The 19,728-nt window shown below is 39.5% G+C and overlaps 1 protein-coding gene across 4 annotated transcripts in view; it reads left to right on the top strand.

The window, feature by feature from the left end:
- The window catches only part of NAV2 (neuron navigator 2), a gene marked incomplete at both ends in the record, with an annotated part of 363,557 nt that extends 344,825 nt beyond the window's left edge, over positions 1-18,732 (top strand). For 2 of the 4 annotated variants that reach the window (XM_080345862.1, XM_080345861.1), the window contains 14 exons: positions 774-782; positions 1,176-1,348; positions 3,282-3,435; positions 3,976-4,135; positions 4,637-4,737; positions 6,276-6,371; positions 6,530-6,698; positions 8,710-8,945; positions 10,170-10,324; positions 10,808-10,879; positions 11,359-11,555; positions 11,916-12,034; positions 17,322-17,525; positions 18,607-18,732. In XM_080345862.1, coding sequence (XP_080201988.1) covers positions 774-782; positions 1,176-1,348; positions 3,282-3,435; positions 3,976-4,135; positions 4,637-4,737; positions 6,276-6,371; positions 6,530-6,698; positions 8,710-8,945; positions 10,170-10,324; positions 10,808-10,879; positions 11,359-11,555; positions 11,916-12,034; positions 17,322-17,525; positions 18,607-18,732 — 1,971 coding nt within the window. The remainder of the gene's footprint in view (positions 1-773; positions 783-1,175; positions 1,349-3,281; positions 3,436-3,975; positions 4,136-4,636; positions 4,738-6,275; positions 6,372-6,529; positions 6,699-8,709; positions 8,946-10,169; positions 10,325-10,807; positions 10,880-11,358; positions 11,556-11,915; positions 12,035-17,321; positions 17,526-18,606) is intronic. The other 2 variants (XM_080345864.1, XM_080345863.1) reach the window with 1 other exon arrangement.
- Positions 18,733-19,728: the final 996 nt, after the last annotated feature.

The following is a 19,728-nucleotide window of genomic DNA, read 5'->3' as shown; positions in this document are numbered from 1 at the left end:
TATTCCCGAATACCGAGGAAGTCCTCATCCAAGATCTTTTTGTTATAAATGGAAACAATGCAGGTGTCAATTCAGAGCTGAAACATCAGATTTTCAACATTTCTCACTGTAGGAGTCTTTGTCTAGTTTAAAAATAACTTTCAGCTCATATTAAGCCAGCTTGTTTACAACATGTAATTTGCGATAGCGTTAAACGGTGTTCATAGAATATCCTGAGTTGGAAGGGAGTGACTCGGTACAGGGCAACTTAAAAGTTAAACTATATGTCTAACAGTGTTGTCCAAACACTTCTTGAATGCTAACTGTTAAGATGTAACTTTGGGATAACATCAGTTTAATCACATGAATATGTATTCTTTTGGTTGTTTGGAAAATGGCGGTCACGTTAACAGCGGTTATTTTAGCTGCTGTTAGGTAGAGAACATTCAGTCTTTCCACCTGGTTGAAATACCTGTTCCCGCAAGGAAAAACACAGTATTAACTTGGCTGTGAGCCAAAACATTCTGTCCGAGCCAAGGAGAAAATGTAATTAAAGCAGTTAAGAGATTTGGGTCTGGCGTCTCCCTCAAGTAGTGCAAAAATGACCTTATGTTGTTTGAAACACCTGGTTCTGGAAAATACAGGGTTCCGGTTTTAAAGTAACTGTTGGTCTTTGTTGATTATTGGTGATGTTTGTCTTAGGAATCCAAAGCTTTCCTTATCACTGGCCTTATCTGTTAAAACATGTCTTTTTTCCTTCCTCCACTTCCTTTTGCTTGCACTTCCTCCGGCAGGTCAATGAGGTAAGGAAGAACTACTTTAAACTACGAGATCCAAAGCTAACCCGTCCATTTACATGACTAACCATGTCAGCACCATTAACCTTGGCTGAGCCACGTTACGTTAAAGCTGCAAGTTGCTACAACATCGCTTCTTGCACTGAACGGAATTTGCTGTAAAATAGTTATCTTAAAAATAGGAAGCGTTGATATCCAATCCCATTGACCTTATTAATCTCATAAAATAGTTAAGGAAAAAAAAAAAAGCTTTTTAATTCGTTTTTTACTCGTATTAAAATATGTGAGTTTGGCTGTATGGTTTGGAGTATTTGCATGTTAGAGTTTTTACTCTGCGGCTTTTTCTGCCTGCTTTCATTCTTAATGATGTGCCTACTGTTGTGGTCTTGTTTTTTTCAGTTACGCAGCTCCTTCAAGCAAGCGTTTGGTAAAAAGAAATCTCCCAAGTCAGCATCTTCTCATTCAGATATTGAGGAGATGACTGATTCTTCGTTACCTTCTTCACCAAAGCTACCACACCATAACACCACTGTTTCAACGCCATTACTGAGAGCTTCCCATTCCAACTCTCTGTAAGTGATTTGTTTGGTTTTTAAATAGAAAATTAAAAAGAATGAGCAAAAAATCACACTTTCAACTCCTGCCAGTTTTGAATGTTCCATAGTCCAAGGGGACTACAGGCAGAGGGCAGAAAATTTGTATGCATGTATACAGAAAATTAAATATATTTAAGCTGACTCCCAACACAGCACCTTTGTCTTAGTGTCCAGGAAGCCAAAAATCATTGCATTGTTACTGTAGTGCAATTTAATATTTCATCAGGGTGCTCTCTCAGCAGAAGATATTGAGTATGAAGAGTATTTATAACCAGGGCGACCTTGGAGTGCAGAATTAATTGGATCTCTTGCTGTTAATGAAACAATCCAGGCCAAGCCTGGGATTTTGTTTTCTCTGTTGACTAAGGCAGTGCATATTGTGCTAATCTGCCGTGATGAGTTCCCAATTAAGTTGACAAATTCAGATAAAAGTGAGAATTTACTGGAAATCAAAGCATGGTTTAGTGACAGAGCTGAACTTGAGTAGTAGCAAGCTGTTATGTAGGCTCATGTGTAGGACCAAACCATACCCTTCTGCCTGTGTTTGCACGAGAATGAGATGTAGATGCATGCTTAACCCATTTTATGTTCATGGGAAGGTCACAGGTGATCTCAAGGCTTCATTTTGACCACCTGTGAAATAAAGTTCAATAATAGCCATACAGCACTGTTTCGAGTCTGAACTCCCATTTAGAATGTGCTTGGAAAACTTTGTAGAACGGATTTTACGTTAATTCTGTCAGTAGTTTCATCACTTGAGTAAGATAAATACAGACAGTTGTAAGAGGCAGTATTGTGAAATATATAATTACCAGCCAGCCTTACGACCTTGTAGATGTCATGCAAAGCTTGAGCCTGATTTCAGAACAAATGCATTGGAGTAAGTACCCAAACGTGAAGTTTTGTCCATCCCTTGTTTCACAATAGCAATAATTTCCAGCCGTATAATAGCGATGAAATGTTAGTAGCAGAAGATAATCCCCCGTGAATTTTTTTTAAGCTTCTCCAGTCTCTTGAGCCGCACTCAGTGAGTTTCTGGTGACGGAGGCAAATTGTGTTTCAGAACTCTAAGGCCAGAAAGTTGTCAAATGATGATCCCATCTGTCATCAGTCAAAACGCTGTGTGCATACGTCTCGTCTTGACATGAAAGCCAAAAGGCTAAACATGAGAAAAGAGTAAATATGGGAACTGAGGCAAGGCTAGAACACAAGTAAAACTTGTGTATTTTGGCCTATTGGCTTTTTGATGGGGAAAACATCTCTCATTAACCTGATTTAGAGAGAGACGTTTAAAATTAATCTCCCTTAAAGCATGCAGCTGTGGAGTTGATCTTTATATAGATACACTTATGAATGTGCTGAAATGTTACTCACCCAGATTTTTTTTCTTTTTGTGGGAGGAGGGAAGAAAAATGCCACCAAAAATTTTTAAAGCATGAGTGCTTTAAAGTGAGCAGGAATTTATCACGCTTGAATAGGTGTAGAGTTCCAAAGCCCTCCAGAACAGTTCAGGGAAACCCAGCTGTGCACACCTGGTGAGCTTTAAATCTGTCTGTAAACTCATCAATCTCCAACCAACTGCTGTTACTGCCTGCACCCCCTTAATGTATTTAGAGTTTGGCTTTAGAAGTTTTCCTTTATGGCAACTACCATGAAAGAAAATGAGGACTATCCAGATATTTGATTTCCAGAATTCTGTTCAGATATGCTGATTTCACTACTCTCTAATGTTTCCATGACCTATTTAATATCTGATTTATGGTATCACTAATTCGGCAACCCCAAACTGTTGCCTGCCTCCTGCAGAATAAAAGGGTTTTATCCCTCCTTTGCTAGTAAGTGCTGGGGAAGCACCACCTGAAAAGTGACAAATGGTCTCGTTCAATGTCTGGTTTTCCATCTTCTGCAGTATTTCTGAATGCACTGACAGTGAAGCTGAAACGGTCATGCAGTTACGAAATGAGCTGAGAGATAAGGAGATGAAATTGACGGATATTCGTCTGGAAGCCCTTAGCTCCGCTCATCAGCTCGACCAGCTTCGGGAGGCGATGAACAGAATGCAGGTAAGAGATAACCACCCCAAATACTGCAGCCTGTGTTGGTGTGTTAAAGGTTGGCCAACCTGCCATACAGTAAAGAATGGAAAGAAGGTAAATCAGAAGTTTTTGAATGCTTATTAGAAGTTGGGTCTAGTTTTGTGCCAGCGTTAAGCCTTGTACCTTCATTAGAAGTCAGCTTGAATGTGTAAAGTCTGCTGCCCTCAACTCTGCAGCTGTAACTGTTTCAACCCTAGAAACATTATGGGGGGATAATTTTGTTGACTGTCATCAACCTCTTAAGATATTCCCTTGCTCTCTGCTTTAAAGTAGCTGCATTTCAGTGATCAGTGAATTCCCACATATTTATGTTTTTCTAAGATACTTTGAAAGGTTTTGTGGAAGGGACTTTGCAATAATTAAAATAATTAATTTATTAAAGTAATTTGAAGTAATACAAAAATGGAATTTCTGCTAGACTACTATTTATTCTTCAGTTACTTATGTTGCTCTCTTTTAAGTGTACGTTTTCACTGTGCCTTCTAACTCCTGGCTTGTCTTTTCAAGAGTGAGATTGAAAAATTAAAAGCAGAAAACGATCGGCTGAAATCCGAAAACCACGGCAGCTGCAGCAGAGCTCAGTCTCAGGTTTCCATTTCATCCTCTCCGAGACATTCAGTGGGTCTCTCTCAACACAGTTTGAACCTCACGGAGTCAACCAGTCTCGGTGAGTTTAATGAGAAAGGCGGTGGGCAGGTTTTGTCCTGCACTTGGGAAGGTTTGGTTTGGTTTGGTTAGCCGTGGAAAAATGAAAGCATGAAAATTATTAACAGTTGAGGTGTGGAAATATGTCAGGAGCTGGCACAAAGCCTTCTTTTAAAATGTCGTCATAAGTCTGCTACGCCCTGGATCGGAGTTGTCCAATTATGACCTCAGCTGTGAAGAGTCGTGTTTAAAGCCATTTAATGGTGTACATTTGCCAGGGGATATATCGTAGGAAGGAAAATACAGAGTAACCAGCTAATAATTTTCAATGACATTCACTTTTTAAGAGCGATACTGATATTTGGTAGGGAAGTCAGTAAACTGGTTCTTATGTTGTTACTTCTGGGCGTGCGAAGCCCAGGTATGTTGTGTTTGACTACAATAGACAAGTTGGTGTAAATCAGAATAGTCTTCGTTGTTATTAAGACACAGCTGTGAAGCGGTTGATGTTTTCTGTTCACAGACATGCTGTTAGATGACACTGGGGATGGGTCTGCACGGAAAGAGGGAGGCAGGCACGTCAAAATAGTTGTCAACTTTCAGGATGAAATGAAGTGGAAGGAGGTGAGTTGTGCATCATCCCCAGCTTTGAAATATAAGTGACTTTGGAATGGGGCAGAGAATTCAAATTGTTTTGGAGGCTTTTATTTGCAAAATATTTTTTACAATTTTCTCTGAAGAATAGTACTTTGGTGTATCACTAGTGATAGCCAAGGTGCTCAGCTCTCTTCTGCTTCCTTGGAACAGCTGGCAGCCAACACCACCAGTTCAGGTTGTCTCGTTGACTCAACCCGCCGTTACTTTTTATTTTACAGCTTCTTGTTGGTGCCATCAGCATTGATGGCCACAAACCTTGAAAGTAGCACAGGGCTGCTAGACTAGACCATATGTCAGTGATATAGGTGATAACGTTAGTATTTAAGCCTTTCAGTAGCACCTCTGAAAATGAGGCCACTCTTTCAGCATCAAGGACTGATCTGCACCTTGGGACAGCATCTGTTTAAGACTGATGTGTTAAAAGCTGCAAAAAGCTCTTGAGCCTTTCAATTAAACATCAATAAAATTGTAAGTAATAACTAAAGTGATCCAATGCATTGATAGAAGATGCACCAAAATGCTAGAAGCACCAATATTCTGGAAGAACTTATTGGATCCAGACTGGGAGAACTATAGCTTATTGTTCTAGTTCAAGTTGTCCTCTCTGGTACAGGTATCCTGTTTTGCATGACATCTTTCAGATGTTCTCCATTCTCAAGTAATTGAAAGAATCCTGAATACTCTAATACATTTCAGATATTGTAAAATTGCGGCCCACATTGTGTGTGTAATGCATGAGTGGATGTACTATGCAATCTTTACCAAGCACTGACCTTGCTGTCTCACAGTATTAGTACATGTAAAAGCATATTTAAGAAATAATTTGATGTCTTTTGTAAGAGAGGGACAACAGTCTAAATAATAGGAAATAAAATTGACTCAGCAGATCTTTCCATTGAATACTAATTTTGCATTAAGAAATTGCAGACCTATTTAAGCAAATTAACATTAAAACTATATTGCTAGTTCTATCGGACTCCACTGTGCTCACAGTGAAATGATTCCTTAGATTTTAGTTAGTCTTGAAGTCTTACTATAGAAATGAGATTATATAAAACTATATGTATACGCACATATATAACTATATATACGTATAATCGTGTATAATTTCTATAAATCTATTTAGATTTATATGTCTGTGGCAGCATTTCTAGAAGTAAATAGGATAAACCTTTGAAATGCCTCATATTTGTTTCTGAAGTCGTGGAAATATGAACATGCCATGGACTTTTCTGCCTAGAATTTTCCTAAGAGTCTTTCTGTCTTTTTCCAAAAGTATCATCCTCTCAGAGGCTTTTGAATTGTTGATCAATTAATTAATAAGCACCTTTTACCTAATATTAGTACCAATCTAAGTATCCTTTAGGTTTGTGACTCCAACAGTGTAGAAAAGAAGGATTTTTGTGTAGCGTTCAGAATTCACTAGTGGTAAAGATGTACCATAATTTTAAAAAAAACAAAAGGGATTTATTTATTAACTTAAATTTACATTTCTATGCATCCAGGATTCGAGGCCTCGCACCTTCCTCATAGGCTGCATCGGAGTCAGTGGCAAAACCAAATGGGATGTTCTGGATGGGGTTGTGAGGCGCTTGTTTAAGGTAAGTGAGTACAACTTGCTGCGTGCTTGAGTTCTCCTGTTAGGTTTTGGTGGTACCAAGCAATGTTTGACTTGCTGTGATTATTACTATTATAGCATAGAACAAAGTCACGGATATCTCAATGCTTCCTAACTTTTTGCGTCCCTTTTTCGCCCCAGGAATACATAATTCACGTGGATCCCGTCAGCCAGCTGGGTCTGAATTCAGACAGTGTTCTGGGCTACAGCATCGGAGAAATCAAACGCACCAACAGCGCTGAGACACCCGAGTTGTTGCCCTGTGGCTACCTGGTTGGAGAAAACAACACTATTTCAGTGACCGTCAAAGGTAATTACGCTTGACCTGCCTGTTGTAGTTCTCACTAATTACAGTTACTAGTCCTATTTTCATTTGATAGAGATAGCGCTTAGACGATGCTAACCCTATAAATTCAGCAGTTTTTTGAAGTGGAATGGTAGGAATAATTACACACACGCAGTTTTCTCCACATATCTTGAACTGATGCCTGGAGATGTCCTGGAGAGGACGTCACATCACAAGGGACATCGTGGAGATGTTTGAGCACTAAATACCTTCCAAATGAATAAAGCCTCAGAATTACATTATCTCTTTGTGACAGCTATAGTTGTTATTTCTTTCATGCAAAGTGAAAAGAATCTTGATGTCACTTGCTTGTGATTTGCCTCACTGAACAGTCCCTTTTCAGGCACCAGTAGAGAGGGATCCCAAAATTCATCCCAGGGACACCTTAAAATCAGGGCTTTTTCAGAATGTATGGTTGTCACATTTCTCATCAAATTCATTATATCATGCTGATAAGCATTCGATGCTTTTATTTCTCATGTGGTTTCTCATTTGGTTTCTCTGAGAAACATTTTTCTATGAAACTTGTACTATGAAATGAGATTTGCGGGAAAAAATCCTCAGCCACTGCATTTTAAATGTACATTATTAGTTTGCTTGAAGTTATACCAGTGAAACCTCGAGCATAGATCTGCATCTGGACGGTAGAGTATTTGAGAGCACTGAGTATTTGAGAGCATTGCCAAACACTCTGCAGCTCATTTTCCCTATGGCATTTGACTGAGAGTAGTTGGATTTTTTGGCATATTGGTGTAAAAAATCGGTTACCTCGGGTAGCAAATCAGTGAGCAGGAAGACAAAATAAGCCATGAAATGTCTCAATTTACTGAGGCTTGATGTGAACCCAGGCTATTCTGCTTACTTAGAAAACATTGTCCAACAGTAGATTCCAACTGAAATATTGCTTAAGGTCTAGGCATATCTGTAAAGCTTAAATCTGATTTTGTATTTAACTTGCATTGGCTTGACTAGTGCTTTGAAGGTTCCTATGTGATAACAGTTTTCAATAAAATAGAAATGTATTTAATCAATTCATGGAAAAACGCATATACCTTTGAGATATAAAGCTGCCTGTACAAATATTTAATATTCCAAGTAGCCATTGAGGTGCAAACATTTCTCTGTGTGATCTGCCAACTTCCCTTTCTGCTGTTTATTTTGAAGCACTGTGTATTTTCCCTGAGCCAATTCTGCCTAAAGTGACTGCTGACATCGCGTAAATGCTTATCAGCAGGAGTTTTATGTTAGAAGAGATAACTATCAGCATACAGAGGAGGAGTTTAATTACAAGCGTGTGGGAAAGTAGGGGGAGTTGATGATAACTCTTTTCTTCGTCTAGCGATTCAAAAGTAAACAGGTAAATTCCGGATGAACGCGGACCGGACATGGCGAAATGCTGCAAAATGGATGGTTTGTGTGTGAAGAACGTGGCCTGGAATTATTTACTATGGCAAGTCTTGCAAGGTCTTAGATGCACCATAGGGTGCAGCTGAGCTCATTGAAAACTGGGAGAGCTGAAGTTTAAGCCCACAGGTCTTTTCTGCACTTGTTTTATTAATTTCAGCTTCATATGTGCCCCTCTCGATCATGGGGGATACCAGAGTGGGGAAGGGAATTATCTCTGAAGTGAGAAACACCTTGGCCAGGTCGGATCTAAATCTGTTGGGTTCAAGTGTTATTTTGGGGGGTTTTCTCCTCCTGTTGCTGGGCCCGAGTACATTCACAAAACACATTTTTCAGCCCTCCAGTTTGACTCTGTAGTCATTTCAACTAATCTTGGTTTATTCAAACTCCACTAACAGGATTGCTTTGCAGCTTTACAACTACTTGGCAAGAAAGGAGAAAACAACCAAACCACCCAACCAAAAAACCCACCAAACACAACAAAAAAAACCGACCATGCTTTAAAAAATGCAGATAATTTGATAAAAAAATAGGAATCCCACTAAATAAGATGTATTTTTTCTTGGTGCAGGTATCTGCGAGAACAGTTTGGACGGTCTGGTGTTTGAATCACTGATCCCAAAGCCTATACTGCAGCGTTATGTCTCTCTCCTGATGGAACACAGACGGATTATCTTATCTGGCCCCAGTGGCACTGGCAAAACGTACCTAGCGAACCGTCTCTCTGAATATATGGTCCTTAGAGAGGGCCGGGAGCTGGCCGATGGCATTATTGCAACCTTCAATGTGGACCATAAATCCAGTAAGGTGAGGAAATGGAAATCATCCTTGCACAATTAATGCTACTGTATATCAAAATCAGAGATTCCTCCTTTATTAATCCATCAAAAGCTGATTTTAAACTAATCTTTCTTTTTAAAACATCATGTTAATCTCAAAGGGAATAAATTTAAGATTTTCAAATCTGCAGATTCACCTGATGATGGGCCTGAAATAGCAGGCTTCCAGGTGTATATTTAAACATCTTAAAGTCTCACGATTTTCAGGTGCTTAGGAGCCTGAGAATTGCTGGGGAAAATAAACCACTGCGTAAAATTCCCAGCAACTTAAGCAATCCCTATTGCATGGGGATGTTTTTATCCCCAAAACCCTCAAATGCATCTCTAGGCTGTCAGGAGGTTCTGCAGCTGCAAGTATCAGCAGTTGTGATCTGCGTACTCTGGTTTGGAGTGACTGTTGTCCAGACACATTCCTGTGCTTGGTAAAAACATGTCTCTGCTTTTTATGTGCTGCTGGTTTTGCTGTATATACCTCCAGATTAAAAAAAAAGAGGTATGTTTGATGTCCTTAGGCATAGTTTCCTCTGGAGGAAAGGAATGGTTTAAAGTGTGGTTGTAGACCACTGGTATAATTTGAGACATGCTAGGGAATACATGATTTAAAGCTGGGGAGAGCATTTCAACCACACCCGGTCACCTGGCAGCAGCCCCACGAGCTCAATCTTCTTTCATGGTGTGACTGAGAGCATCTGAATTTGGCCTCTGCTGAGGGATGCTTTATTCCGGATTAATTTTGTTGGCGGCATTTCGATAGAAACCCAGCAGCAAGCAGATGTAACAAACCTAGCTGGGTTGCAAAGTTCGCTTTGCTGCACTACGGAGAGTTGAACAAGTTCCCAAAAAGAAAGAAAAATACATTTCTGAGCTCCGAGTGTAAGATTAGGACAGAGGGAATGAAAACACAGAGACCCAGACAAGAACACGGTAACCCCGCTTGAGGCCCTTATCTCACACGGGATTTCTGATATAGTCTTTAAATCTTCAGTGTAACCTACAAAAGAGAAAGAAAACCATATTCTTCTGTTTTCTCATGGACAATGTGCATTTTAAGACAGCAGGCTCTTTTGCTTTACATTTCATTACAATGCCAGCAGATTATTTATCTTACCTGGATTTTCAAGGAGTATGAAGAAAACTCTCTTTATCTTTAATTTTATGTTTTTTCTTAATTTTCTTTATGTATGCTTTACAGGAACTCCGCCAATACCTGTCCAACCTAGCAGACCAGTGTAACAGTGAAAATAACGCCGTGGACATGCCTCTCGTTATCATTTTGGATAATTTGCATCACGTCAGCTCACTGGGAGAGATCTTTAATGGACTTCTGAACTGCAAGTACCACAAATGGTAAGGAAATCATATCAGAACACATTCTGAATTTCAGTACTGCAGTCAGACCACTGCCATTGCAAAATGTGGTCACAAAACCAAACTCTAGATTAAGTTGGTAAAATGGACTGGACAGCCAGACTGTCCATATTATGGACAGCACTTTATAGGTATTTTCCTTCATAACATGATAAATTAATTTGAAATCAGTAATAAAAAGGAGTGTAGAGTTTGGGTAGTTTGCATTCACTTCACCCAGTAGCTCTTCGATACTAAAACCCCATTTTTTGTGAAAGTTTCCTGCTTTGAGATTCCTGTTTTGCTTTCAGAATTTGATGTTCTCAGAAGTCAGATTCTCAGCAGAGAGTTTGGTCATTAGTAACTACAAAAATCTTTTGGCAAAAGAGGTTTGAAGAACCCTTTTAAATGTTGAGATCTTACTAAAAAGTTGTTTTTCAAAATTTACAATTATGATTTGCTTGTTTGTTTGTTTTCTAATAGTCCATATATTATTGGCACAATGAACCAAGCCACTTCCTCAACACCTAATCTTCAGCTTCACCATAATTTCAGGTACTGTTTATTCATGCTTCTTATTTATATTTGTGGGCCGGCACAGGCGTAATGGCTACTGAGTCACCTGAAATTGTTCTTATCAGACGAAACAGCAAACCGAGAGAGAAATACCATTTGTTACTAGTTGCTGTCCTAACATGTGCAGCTTTGTTATGATACTGTTATTAAAGTAACTTCAGTTCATAAAACTTTTCCTTTTCAGAGGACTGTTAAGATATTTGATCCTCTAACAAATTGTAAATAAGACTATTGACAAGGCAGACACTGAATGAGAAATAATCTTGAACAATGTGCGTTACAAATTGTTTCATCTAGAGAACTCATCGTTACAAAATTTTTGCTAAGAAACATATGTGACTGGGAAGTCATTTTGATCATGATAGTAATCTAGAAATAATAAAAGAAACTCAGCCCAGAATAGATACGTTCAGTAGCTTGAAAGAGCAATAATGGACATTTCTGCTGTTCTGCCGTAGATGGGTGCTATGTGCGAACCACACCGAGCCAGTCAAAGGCTTTCTCGGTCGTTTCTTAAGAAGAAAACTAATTGAAACAGAGATCAGTGGCAGGATGAGAAATGCAGAGCTGGTCAAAATTATTGATTGGATTCCCAAGGTCTGGCAGCATCTGAACAAATTCTTGGAGGCTCACAGCTCCTCTGATGTTACTATTGGTAAGTGCTCTGCCCATATGCCCGGGCGTATATAAATATGTGTCTTTTATTTCCTTGTATATCAGGTGCATCCTTGTGTATCCCCTTGTGCTCCACCAGGTTAAAAAAGTTTCTTTAAAACCCTATTTTTAGAGGGCAACGTGCTCTGAGGCAAACTGTACAAAAAGTAATTGTGTTACGAAATCTGGTTAATCTGGTTAATAGTTTTTCAAGTAGATTCAGAGCATTTTTGAGCTCTCAGGAAGAGCTACTTATGTTCTTTCATCCTTGGCTTCTTTCTCCAGAGAACTAAAGTTGTTATTTGGTCTTATTTTGAGGTGTATCTTGATTGGATTGTAGTACCTGAATTTCTCGTTCCAGGTCCACGGCTCTTCCTCTCCTGTCCGATAGACGTAGACGGTTCTAGAGTTTGGTTTACTGACTTGTGGAACTACTCCATCATCCCCTATCTTCTGGAGGCAGTTAGAGAAGGGCTACAGGTGAGTAGGCAAAAGTGAAAAATTACAGATCATAGAATTGTTTTGGTTGGAAAAGACCTCCAAGATCATTGAGTTCAATCATTAACCTACCACTACCCATCTTGAATGGTATCTATTTTAAAGGAAACACAGCATTGGACAAAACTGAAGAATGCCAACATTTTTTTTAGATACAACTTTGCACACTGAATACCTACATGTCTGTGAAAATGGAGCTTACATTGTCATTAATTTCAGGCAGAATTATTCTCTTCAAACTGTTTTGAAAAATGGAGTGGAAGCACTGGAAGTCCAGATTAGATTGGGTTTTTTAAAAGTTGTTCAGATGCCAAATTACTGATGTTTGCAGTGGGGGGAGTTAGTCACCCAAATATCTTTCAATAATTTGTTCCAGAAGCACACCCTAAAATTGTATTGTACCTCTGAAAAATGTGTTAGTGGTATTCACTGAGTTATGCAGGATTTTCCTTTGTGAATCAAATCTTTCAACAGAGGAGAAACAAAGCTGTGTGTGGAGAGAAACACATTAATGAGTGACAGGATCAGTATCGGTGACATTTTGATTACTTCTCAGTCTACAGAATGAATTTTTGAGTAGATTCCTTCATAATTCTTTCAGAGGCCATAGTGAAATAATCATCGATTGCCTGTACTTAGTAACTGATTCATACTCTAGCAACTTGGATAGTTTAAGCATTACCACACAATTCTTAGTGCACCTATGACAACAAAGCATGTTGAAATCAGGAGGAAGGTTCCACAGAGGATTGCTATTGACTTACTATGCAACTGGAAAAAATGACCTTTTTTTATTCTTCAGTCCTCTCTTCACAAAGTAAGTGTGACAGCATAACATGTAAAAGACAGATTTGGAGATAAAAGAATCAAATATCAGTAAATTCTGGGCATTGCATGCATGAAAGCTAAAAAAGAGATCACACAGAAATAAAAAGGTGGAGCACAGAATCTAGAAGACTGAAAAAGGGCTAAAGGTAGATGGAAAATAGGAAATTATGGCAATGCATTGGGAGCTTCTGTTTTGGTGAAGAGGACAAATGCCTTTTTGAGGGCATAAGCTATAATTACAGCTGATAAAGGTAGGAAAAGAGTAGTACTTCTGTATGTAAAAAGACTTAGAAAGTTAAAGTGGAAAGGGTTCAGAAAAGAGCAGTGGGTATCAGTAAGATACAGGAATCATTCAGTGAGAGATGAGAAGCCAAATCTATTCAGTTTATTCAAGAGGAAGCTGAAATGTTACGTGGTCTATGGGAGTCTCCTGTTTCAGTCTTGCAGGGAAGAAGTCTAGTGGATGTTTGACAAGTTTGGACTAGAAAAATTCAAACTGTAGGCAAGACATGGCTTGTTATGAGTAAGAATAATTAACAGCTATGAAATTGTACTTGCAGAAGCAATAGATTGTCTATCACATATGCCTCTGTGTCTGAGGTCTTTCTGAAAAATGAAATTACTCCAAGTACAAGCACCATGGAAAGCCACTTGTGTTGCATGTTTTGGAAAATAGTTCTCTCCATTGTGCTCCTGCTGAGGGTTCACCATTGCAGTGTTTGGTAGGATGTCTTGCCGTTAAGATATGTTCAAGTAGAAAAGATTTCTTTTGGAAAATACTGGGATTTTGATTTGATTTACTTGCTTATTAAGTTTCTTTTCTATGCACTACCCTTTCTGTATTAGAGATTCAGTCTGAGTACTTGTAGAAGTACTATATTAAAAAAAAAGGTGGGGCGGGATTTTACATTGTCCAGTAATGACCACCTTGGGCTTCATTTGCTGTCTGTACAGCAGAGATTTATAGATACTAGCAGAGAGAGAAGACAACCTTGTCATAGAAAAAAGCTGTTACTAATGGCTCCTTACAATTCTGTGAAATACATGAATTGTTCAACAGGTTGGGTCAGAATGTGTGCAAGCTGTGTTTACTATTGAAAATTTGTCATTGCCTGAAGACCTCATTTTCTCTGAGATAATTGTGTTAAGCTCTTAGATCTGAAGGACATGGTAGGTCCTGAAATACAACACACACACAGGAACTTTCCTAGAAACAGAACCATTTTACATAAAACTTCCCATAAAGGAAAGTAACCGGAGCCAATAATATTTTTGACCTAAAACAAGTGACAGGAGAATGTTTGACTTGGTTTCCTCCTGGAAAGGAGAAAACTGATCCTCACAGGGGTGCTTGGGCTCCTTGTACTCTGTTTTGAAGCTCTTGTATTGACTGATCAGTAGTTGTGGAAAGCATTGAAAAATTAGTAACAGAAACACAGAGAAAGAACGACAATTAATAAAACCATATTCTTGTTTGCTTGTTTTGCCTGTTCTCCGCATCTTTGCTTAGGTTATTTGAACTGCTTGTGTTCCAAGTATAAGGATTTCAGTTTCTCATTTTGCGCTTTAGGTTCTATATCCACTTCAGTCCCATTTCCCCGAGTTTCACTAGTTCATTTCCATTTAAATTGTTTATCTGTTTACTCTAGAACTTCTTTTGTTGACTCTGTGGATGAGAATGAGACTTCAGTACTCAAAGAGTAGCCAGAGTTGTGCTAATTACTATTCAAATGCTAGAAATGTGTTTCATTTGGGGATATTTTCTGCCCCTTACCTTCTCCAACAACACATCTGCTCTTGCGAAATTGCCTGCCAGAAAGGAAGGGTGGACTTCTCATTTCACTCCAATCCCTGTGGATCTGACCTGGACTATTTTTATATTTCTGTTTCTCATTTAGAGAACTATTTTGGGTCAAAGGCGAGTGAGCCAAATGGATCCTTACAGTAATTGCTCCCATTGGAGCTGAGTGTTTTGTTCCTTCAAAACAAAGATGTGAAAATTAGAAGGTTGGATAAAACCCCAGTTCTTCCTGCTTGGTTTATTGATACAAGAAGAGGACCCGAAGTCCCTGTGGCTTCCTGCCACTGTCACTCGCACTCCAGTGGTTTCTCTTTGGTGCTTTGTGAAGCGACCAGTTTGATTTTTGCCTCCTTAACTGCTCTCTAGAAAACACACGTGTGAAAGGGAGCGACAGAACTAGTTGCTCTGGAAGAGAATAGCGAATTCATCATTCAGTCTCTCATCATCTGCTGCAGATATGTCGTATATTTATATGGGAATTTTACTTATTAGCTAATTTTATGTGATATATTTATATGGGAATTTTACTTACTAGCTAATTTTGTGTGATATAGTTACATGGGAATCTTACCTACTAGCTAATTTTGTGTGATATAGTTATATGGGAATCTCACCTATTAGCTAATTTTGTGTGATATAGTTATATGGGAATCTCACCTATTAGCTAATTTTGTGTGATATAGTTACATGGGAATCTCACCTACTAACTAATTTTGTGTGATATAGTTACATGGGAATCTCACCTACTAGCTAATTTTGTGTGATATAGTTATATGGGAATCTCACCTACTAGCTAATTTTGTGTGATATAGTTATATGGGAATCTCACTTACTAGCTAATTTTGTGTGATATAGTTACATGGGAATCTTACCTACTAGCTAATTTTCAGAAATGAGCTGGGATCCATACAAACCTTCTAGGTGAAAAAGACATGGACAATACAAAATCCTCACCACTTACCAACTGGCATGTGCTGCTGTAGATTAAAATAGGGGATCTGGTTTACTGCAGCCTGAAGACGTTATGCTGAGAAAAGAATCCAGTACAGCTGGATTCAGGGGTGAGGAGTTTGAAGGATGCTTGGCTCCATCTGCTGGGCACCTCTGCTCTGGGCTGGGACTCGCTGGGTTCTGCCTCAGAATAAAGCAGATGTTGGTATTTAGAGCAATTTAATGCTTTGTGAATTTGTGCATGGCATTTGGCTGCCATCTGTGGCCAAGTTCGCGTTCACATCTATCATCTGTGCTTCACTTAATTTGGGTTTCTCGTAACACTTACAGGGAGGCTCTAGTAGAATCAAGGGCTTCATTCAGCGTGTGGAAATGAATACAGCCAAATTTTCAGATAAAGGATTAGGCTGTGAGTCATGATGTCATTTAGAATGAAAGCTGTTGTTATTCTGTAATATTGCCCAGGAAATCTGTGTCAAAGTGCTGTTCTGCCAGCGCTTGCCTGATGGATACCTGCAGAAACACCCTGCTACCATGCGGGAAGATCAGATTTGGGTCTGTTAACCATGCATCTGGATGAAATTAGGCTTTTGCATTCTGTTTGGATGCAGCATTTCGGGGACATGGTTGCACTGGAAGCAGGGATTTGCTTCTGTGGTGCAAGAATGTTCCAGGGACTTGTGGTAAAGAACAGCACTTGAAAGCTGTAAGGTTTGCTTTAACTGCTGCTGTTTGGCAATGGGAGGATAATAAAATGGGGGTGTGTGAAAAATAAAGCAACCAAAGAAAAAAAAAGCTATTAAGAAAGTGAAGTAGTGTTGGATCCATCGGAGAACTGATGAATTTCTCTGTTAAACCACTGCTTTTACCGCTCCGTGTTGTGCAGAAAAGGCAGAATTCTCTGAATTCAAGTGACAAATGCCAGTGACAAACTCCAGTTGCTGAAGGATTCTTAGGATGAAATTTATTAAACAGAAGCAAACATTTTTTTTAAGTCACTTGAAGTTTTATGTATGCTTTTGAAATTCATGTGGCTTAACATTAATTTATTATCTAATTAAGGCAAACTTAACCAAATAGAACAAGAATACATCGGGATTTGGTAACACAGCTTGTTCAGAACAGAAAAAGTTTTTAAAATAGAGCTTGCTTACTTGAAGAAGGAACATGAACGTAGCAAAATCCTGCTGGTGCTTTTTCTTGATTGAATACAAATAAAACTCCCCGACTTGAAAACCTTTTGCTATGACAGCCGTCATTATTACCTGGTGACAGGTCTGATGTTCCTCCAACACATTCCACTGATGGCACTTTCCGGACAGCAGCAAACATAGATAAGGCAGTTGCTGGTGCAGTCCGGATGTCAACATTGACAGCGTCTTTTGTGTAGTGACTTTATTTAAGTTAACTTTATCAAGCGAGGTTATTTTCAGGTCTCCGGTTCTTCAACTGGTGCCAACAGAAGGGCTCTACGTCCTCAAAGGAGGCAAGCAGCCTCTCCCAAATCAGTCGCCATTATAAATAGCTAAAGCTTTATATGTCATTAGGGCAAGGGAAACATCATTTGGTTTTGTTCAGCCCTGCTTGCAAGACCACTCTGCAATACAAGACGTTCATTTTGGGTTTGGTAGGCACTGAATTAAATGGTAGACTAAGAGGGACGTTTTACGTGTTTTTATGCTTTTCCAGTTGTATGGGAGGAGAGCACCCTGGGAGGATCCTGCCAAATGGGTGATGGACACCTACCCCTGGGTGGCCACCCCACAGCACCATGAGTGGCCTCCTCTGCTACAGCTGCGACCCGAAGACGTGGGCTTCGATGGCTACTCCGTGTCCCGGGAAGGCTCCACCAGCAAACAAATTCCAGTGAGTGATGCCGAAGGAGATCCTTTGGTAAGCTCTCACTTTTGAAACAGCAGAACCGTTTGTTTCCCATGTTTCTAGGGTTCATAAGCAGGAATAACGAAGTCAAGGACAGTTGAGGAGCGTTTAGAAGGCGATGTTTCTGGGGAAGTCATCAAGTCAACTTGCAGAACGCCCTCGCACAGAAAGCTTGTACAGTTCTGCAAGAAACAATAGTAGAAGCTTTTCAAATTCATTTGTTGAGGATTCCTCTTTGACAAGTGACAGAGGATGTGTGTAATCAAATTTGTTTCTACGCTGTGGAATTAAATGTGTGATCTTGTTAGACATACTTGAATAACAGAGTGGAACCATTTAATTGAGCCTGTTTTGCCACAATCACAAAATAGGCATGTTGCTTTGCTTCACATGGTTTTTAGAGCTGTATTCATGACACCAGATGAAAATCAAAGTTTTGAAAGAATATATGAACTAATAGTCTCCATGACTGGTGTCTAATTTATGCATCAGAAATACCATACGAGCATATAGGGAAATGTTAACAAGAATTTGTATAGAACGTATAAATTGAACTTGAAGCTAACACTAAATACCCAGTTTCTTCCAATGGGAAGCAGTTACTGAAACTACTGTGCAAACTGGGAATGCCCCGAAGCATTTCTGTTGAGGTGTACGTTTTCTGGACAGTTGAGTGTTGCAGTTTTTACTGGCTTATATATACATATAGAAATACTTAGCCAGATATCGGGACATTTGGATTCATTTGGATTTGCCTCTTTTGACTGATCTGTCTGTATTTCCATGGGTCAGAGAAAGAGAGGGGTGGGATGCTTGCAGAATCCTGTTGAGTACGGCTCTGGATTAATCCCTTCAAACATCTCATTTTCACCTTGACTGGAAAAGCATACTTTTCATTACTAACTTGCATGATGCTGAAACATGTTCTACAATTAATATCCCTTTTCAGAAACTCAGTATTGATTACCCCAGTTGTCTCTTCCTTCCCTTCGTTACCCACTGGCAAAGTGAATGCCGCAGTAGCTTTCATGTGGAGTCTATAATCTTTTTTACCCCAGAATACAGATAATTGTGAACTTCTGTGCCCTTGCAGATGAACATGCTAATGAGACTGCAAGAAGCAGCCAACTACTCAAGTCCCCAGAGTTACGACAGTGACTCTAACAGCAACAGCCATCACGATGACATCCTCGATTCATCTCTGGAGTCAACGTTGTGATCTTCCTCGGATAGAAATAGGTTTTTTCCATTGTTGCTCCCCGACTCGGCAAGAACTCTTAATCACAGACTCATGAAAATAGCACGTTCCTGGGCTGGGATCTCAGTATTAGAGCTGCAAGAACAACAAGACACTTGGAGTCAGTCTTGAACCTGGGTGCAGGCAACCCAAGCAACCTTTGTATTGTTTTTCCTTTTGACGATGATGAGAACTGCACTATTCCTTTGTTTTCTTCTGTTTAGTTGCTGTAAGCTCTCATGCCTAAGATCCTGAAGATGTTAAAAATATTCGTCATGACTAAAAGTTGTAGGGTTTGGGGGCGAACTTCACAGCTATGAAGCAAACAGCTTTGTGCCATGTACTGTCCAGAAGGAGAGGGGAGAGGAATTTTTTGCCTATGCTGCTTCTGACCAAACACATTTAGGTGAGGGCTGGACTTTTACCAGTCAGCTTTGCAAATTTAACTCAGCTTCCTATAGTTCTGGTGCTATAACGATATCGCTTGCCTTGGTAATAATACTCAATAAAGGCAAAGCTACAAAACAAGGAAGTTTGAATAAATATTAAAAAAAAAAGAGAAAAGAAAAAAAATATAAAAGAAAAAGCGCTGCTCTCCTTGCCAGTCTGAGACCTTGGCTTTCTTTCATTGTGTGTTTATAAAGATTATATATATAAATAGGAATATATAAAAATATATATACGGTCTGAACAAATCAGGTTTTTTCAAACACTGTGTAACAATCAGTCCTACTTACAAGTGAATGATCAGGTGGCCCTTGGCAAGTCAGGGCCTGATTCTCTTCCCAGTTACATCCATGTAACCCAACCGGGTTGACTTTGGGGGTGTTACACCCCGTTCAATGACGCCGAGAGCGAGTTTCCCTCCTCCAGAAGTTGGCGCGAGGGCCGTGCCCTGGGAAACCCTGCGGCTCCAAAGGACCTTGGGCAGCACGCAGGCATTGAGCCCTCACACAGGGGTGAGCTGCACCCCCGAAA

This window comes from Nesoenas mayeri (genome assembly GCF_963082525.1).
Source record: "Nesoenas mayeri genome assembly, chromosome: 5".
Lineage (NCBI taxonomy): Eukaryota > Metazoa > Chordata > Aves > Columbiformes > Columbidae > Nesoenas > Nesoenas mayeri.
The sequence above is the reverse complement of the archived record's forward strand: the minus strand, read 5'-3'. Positions and strand labels throughout refer to the sequence as shown.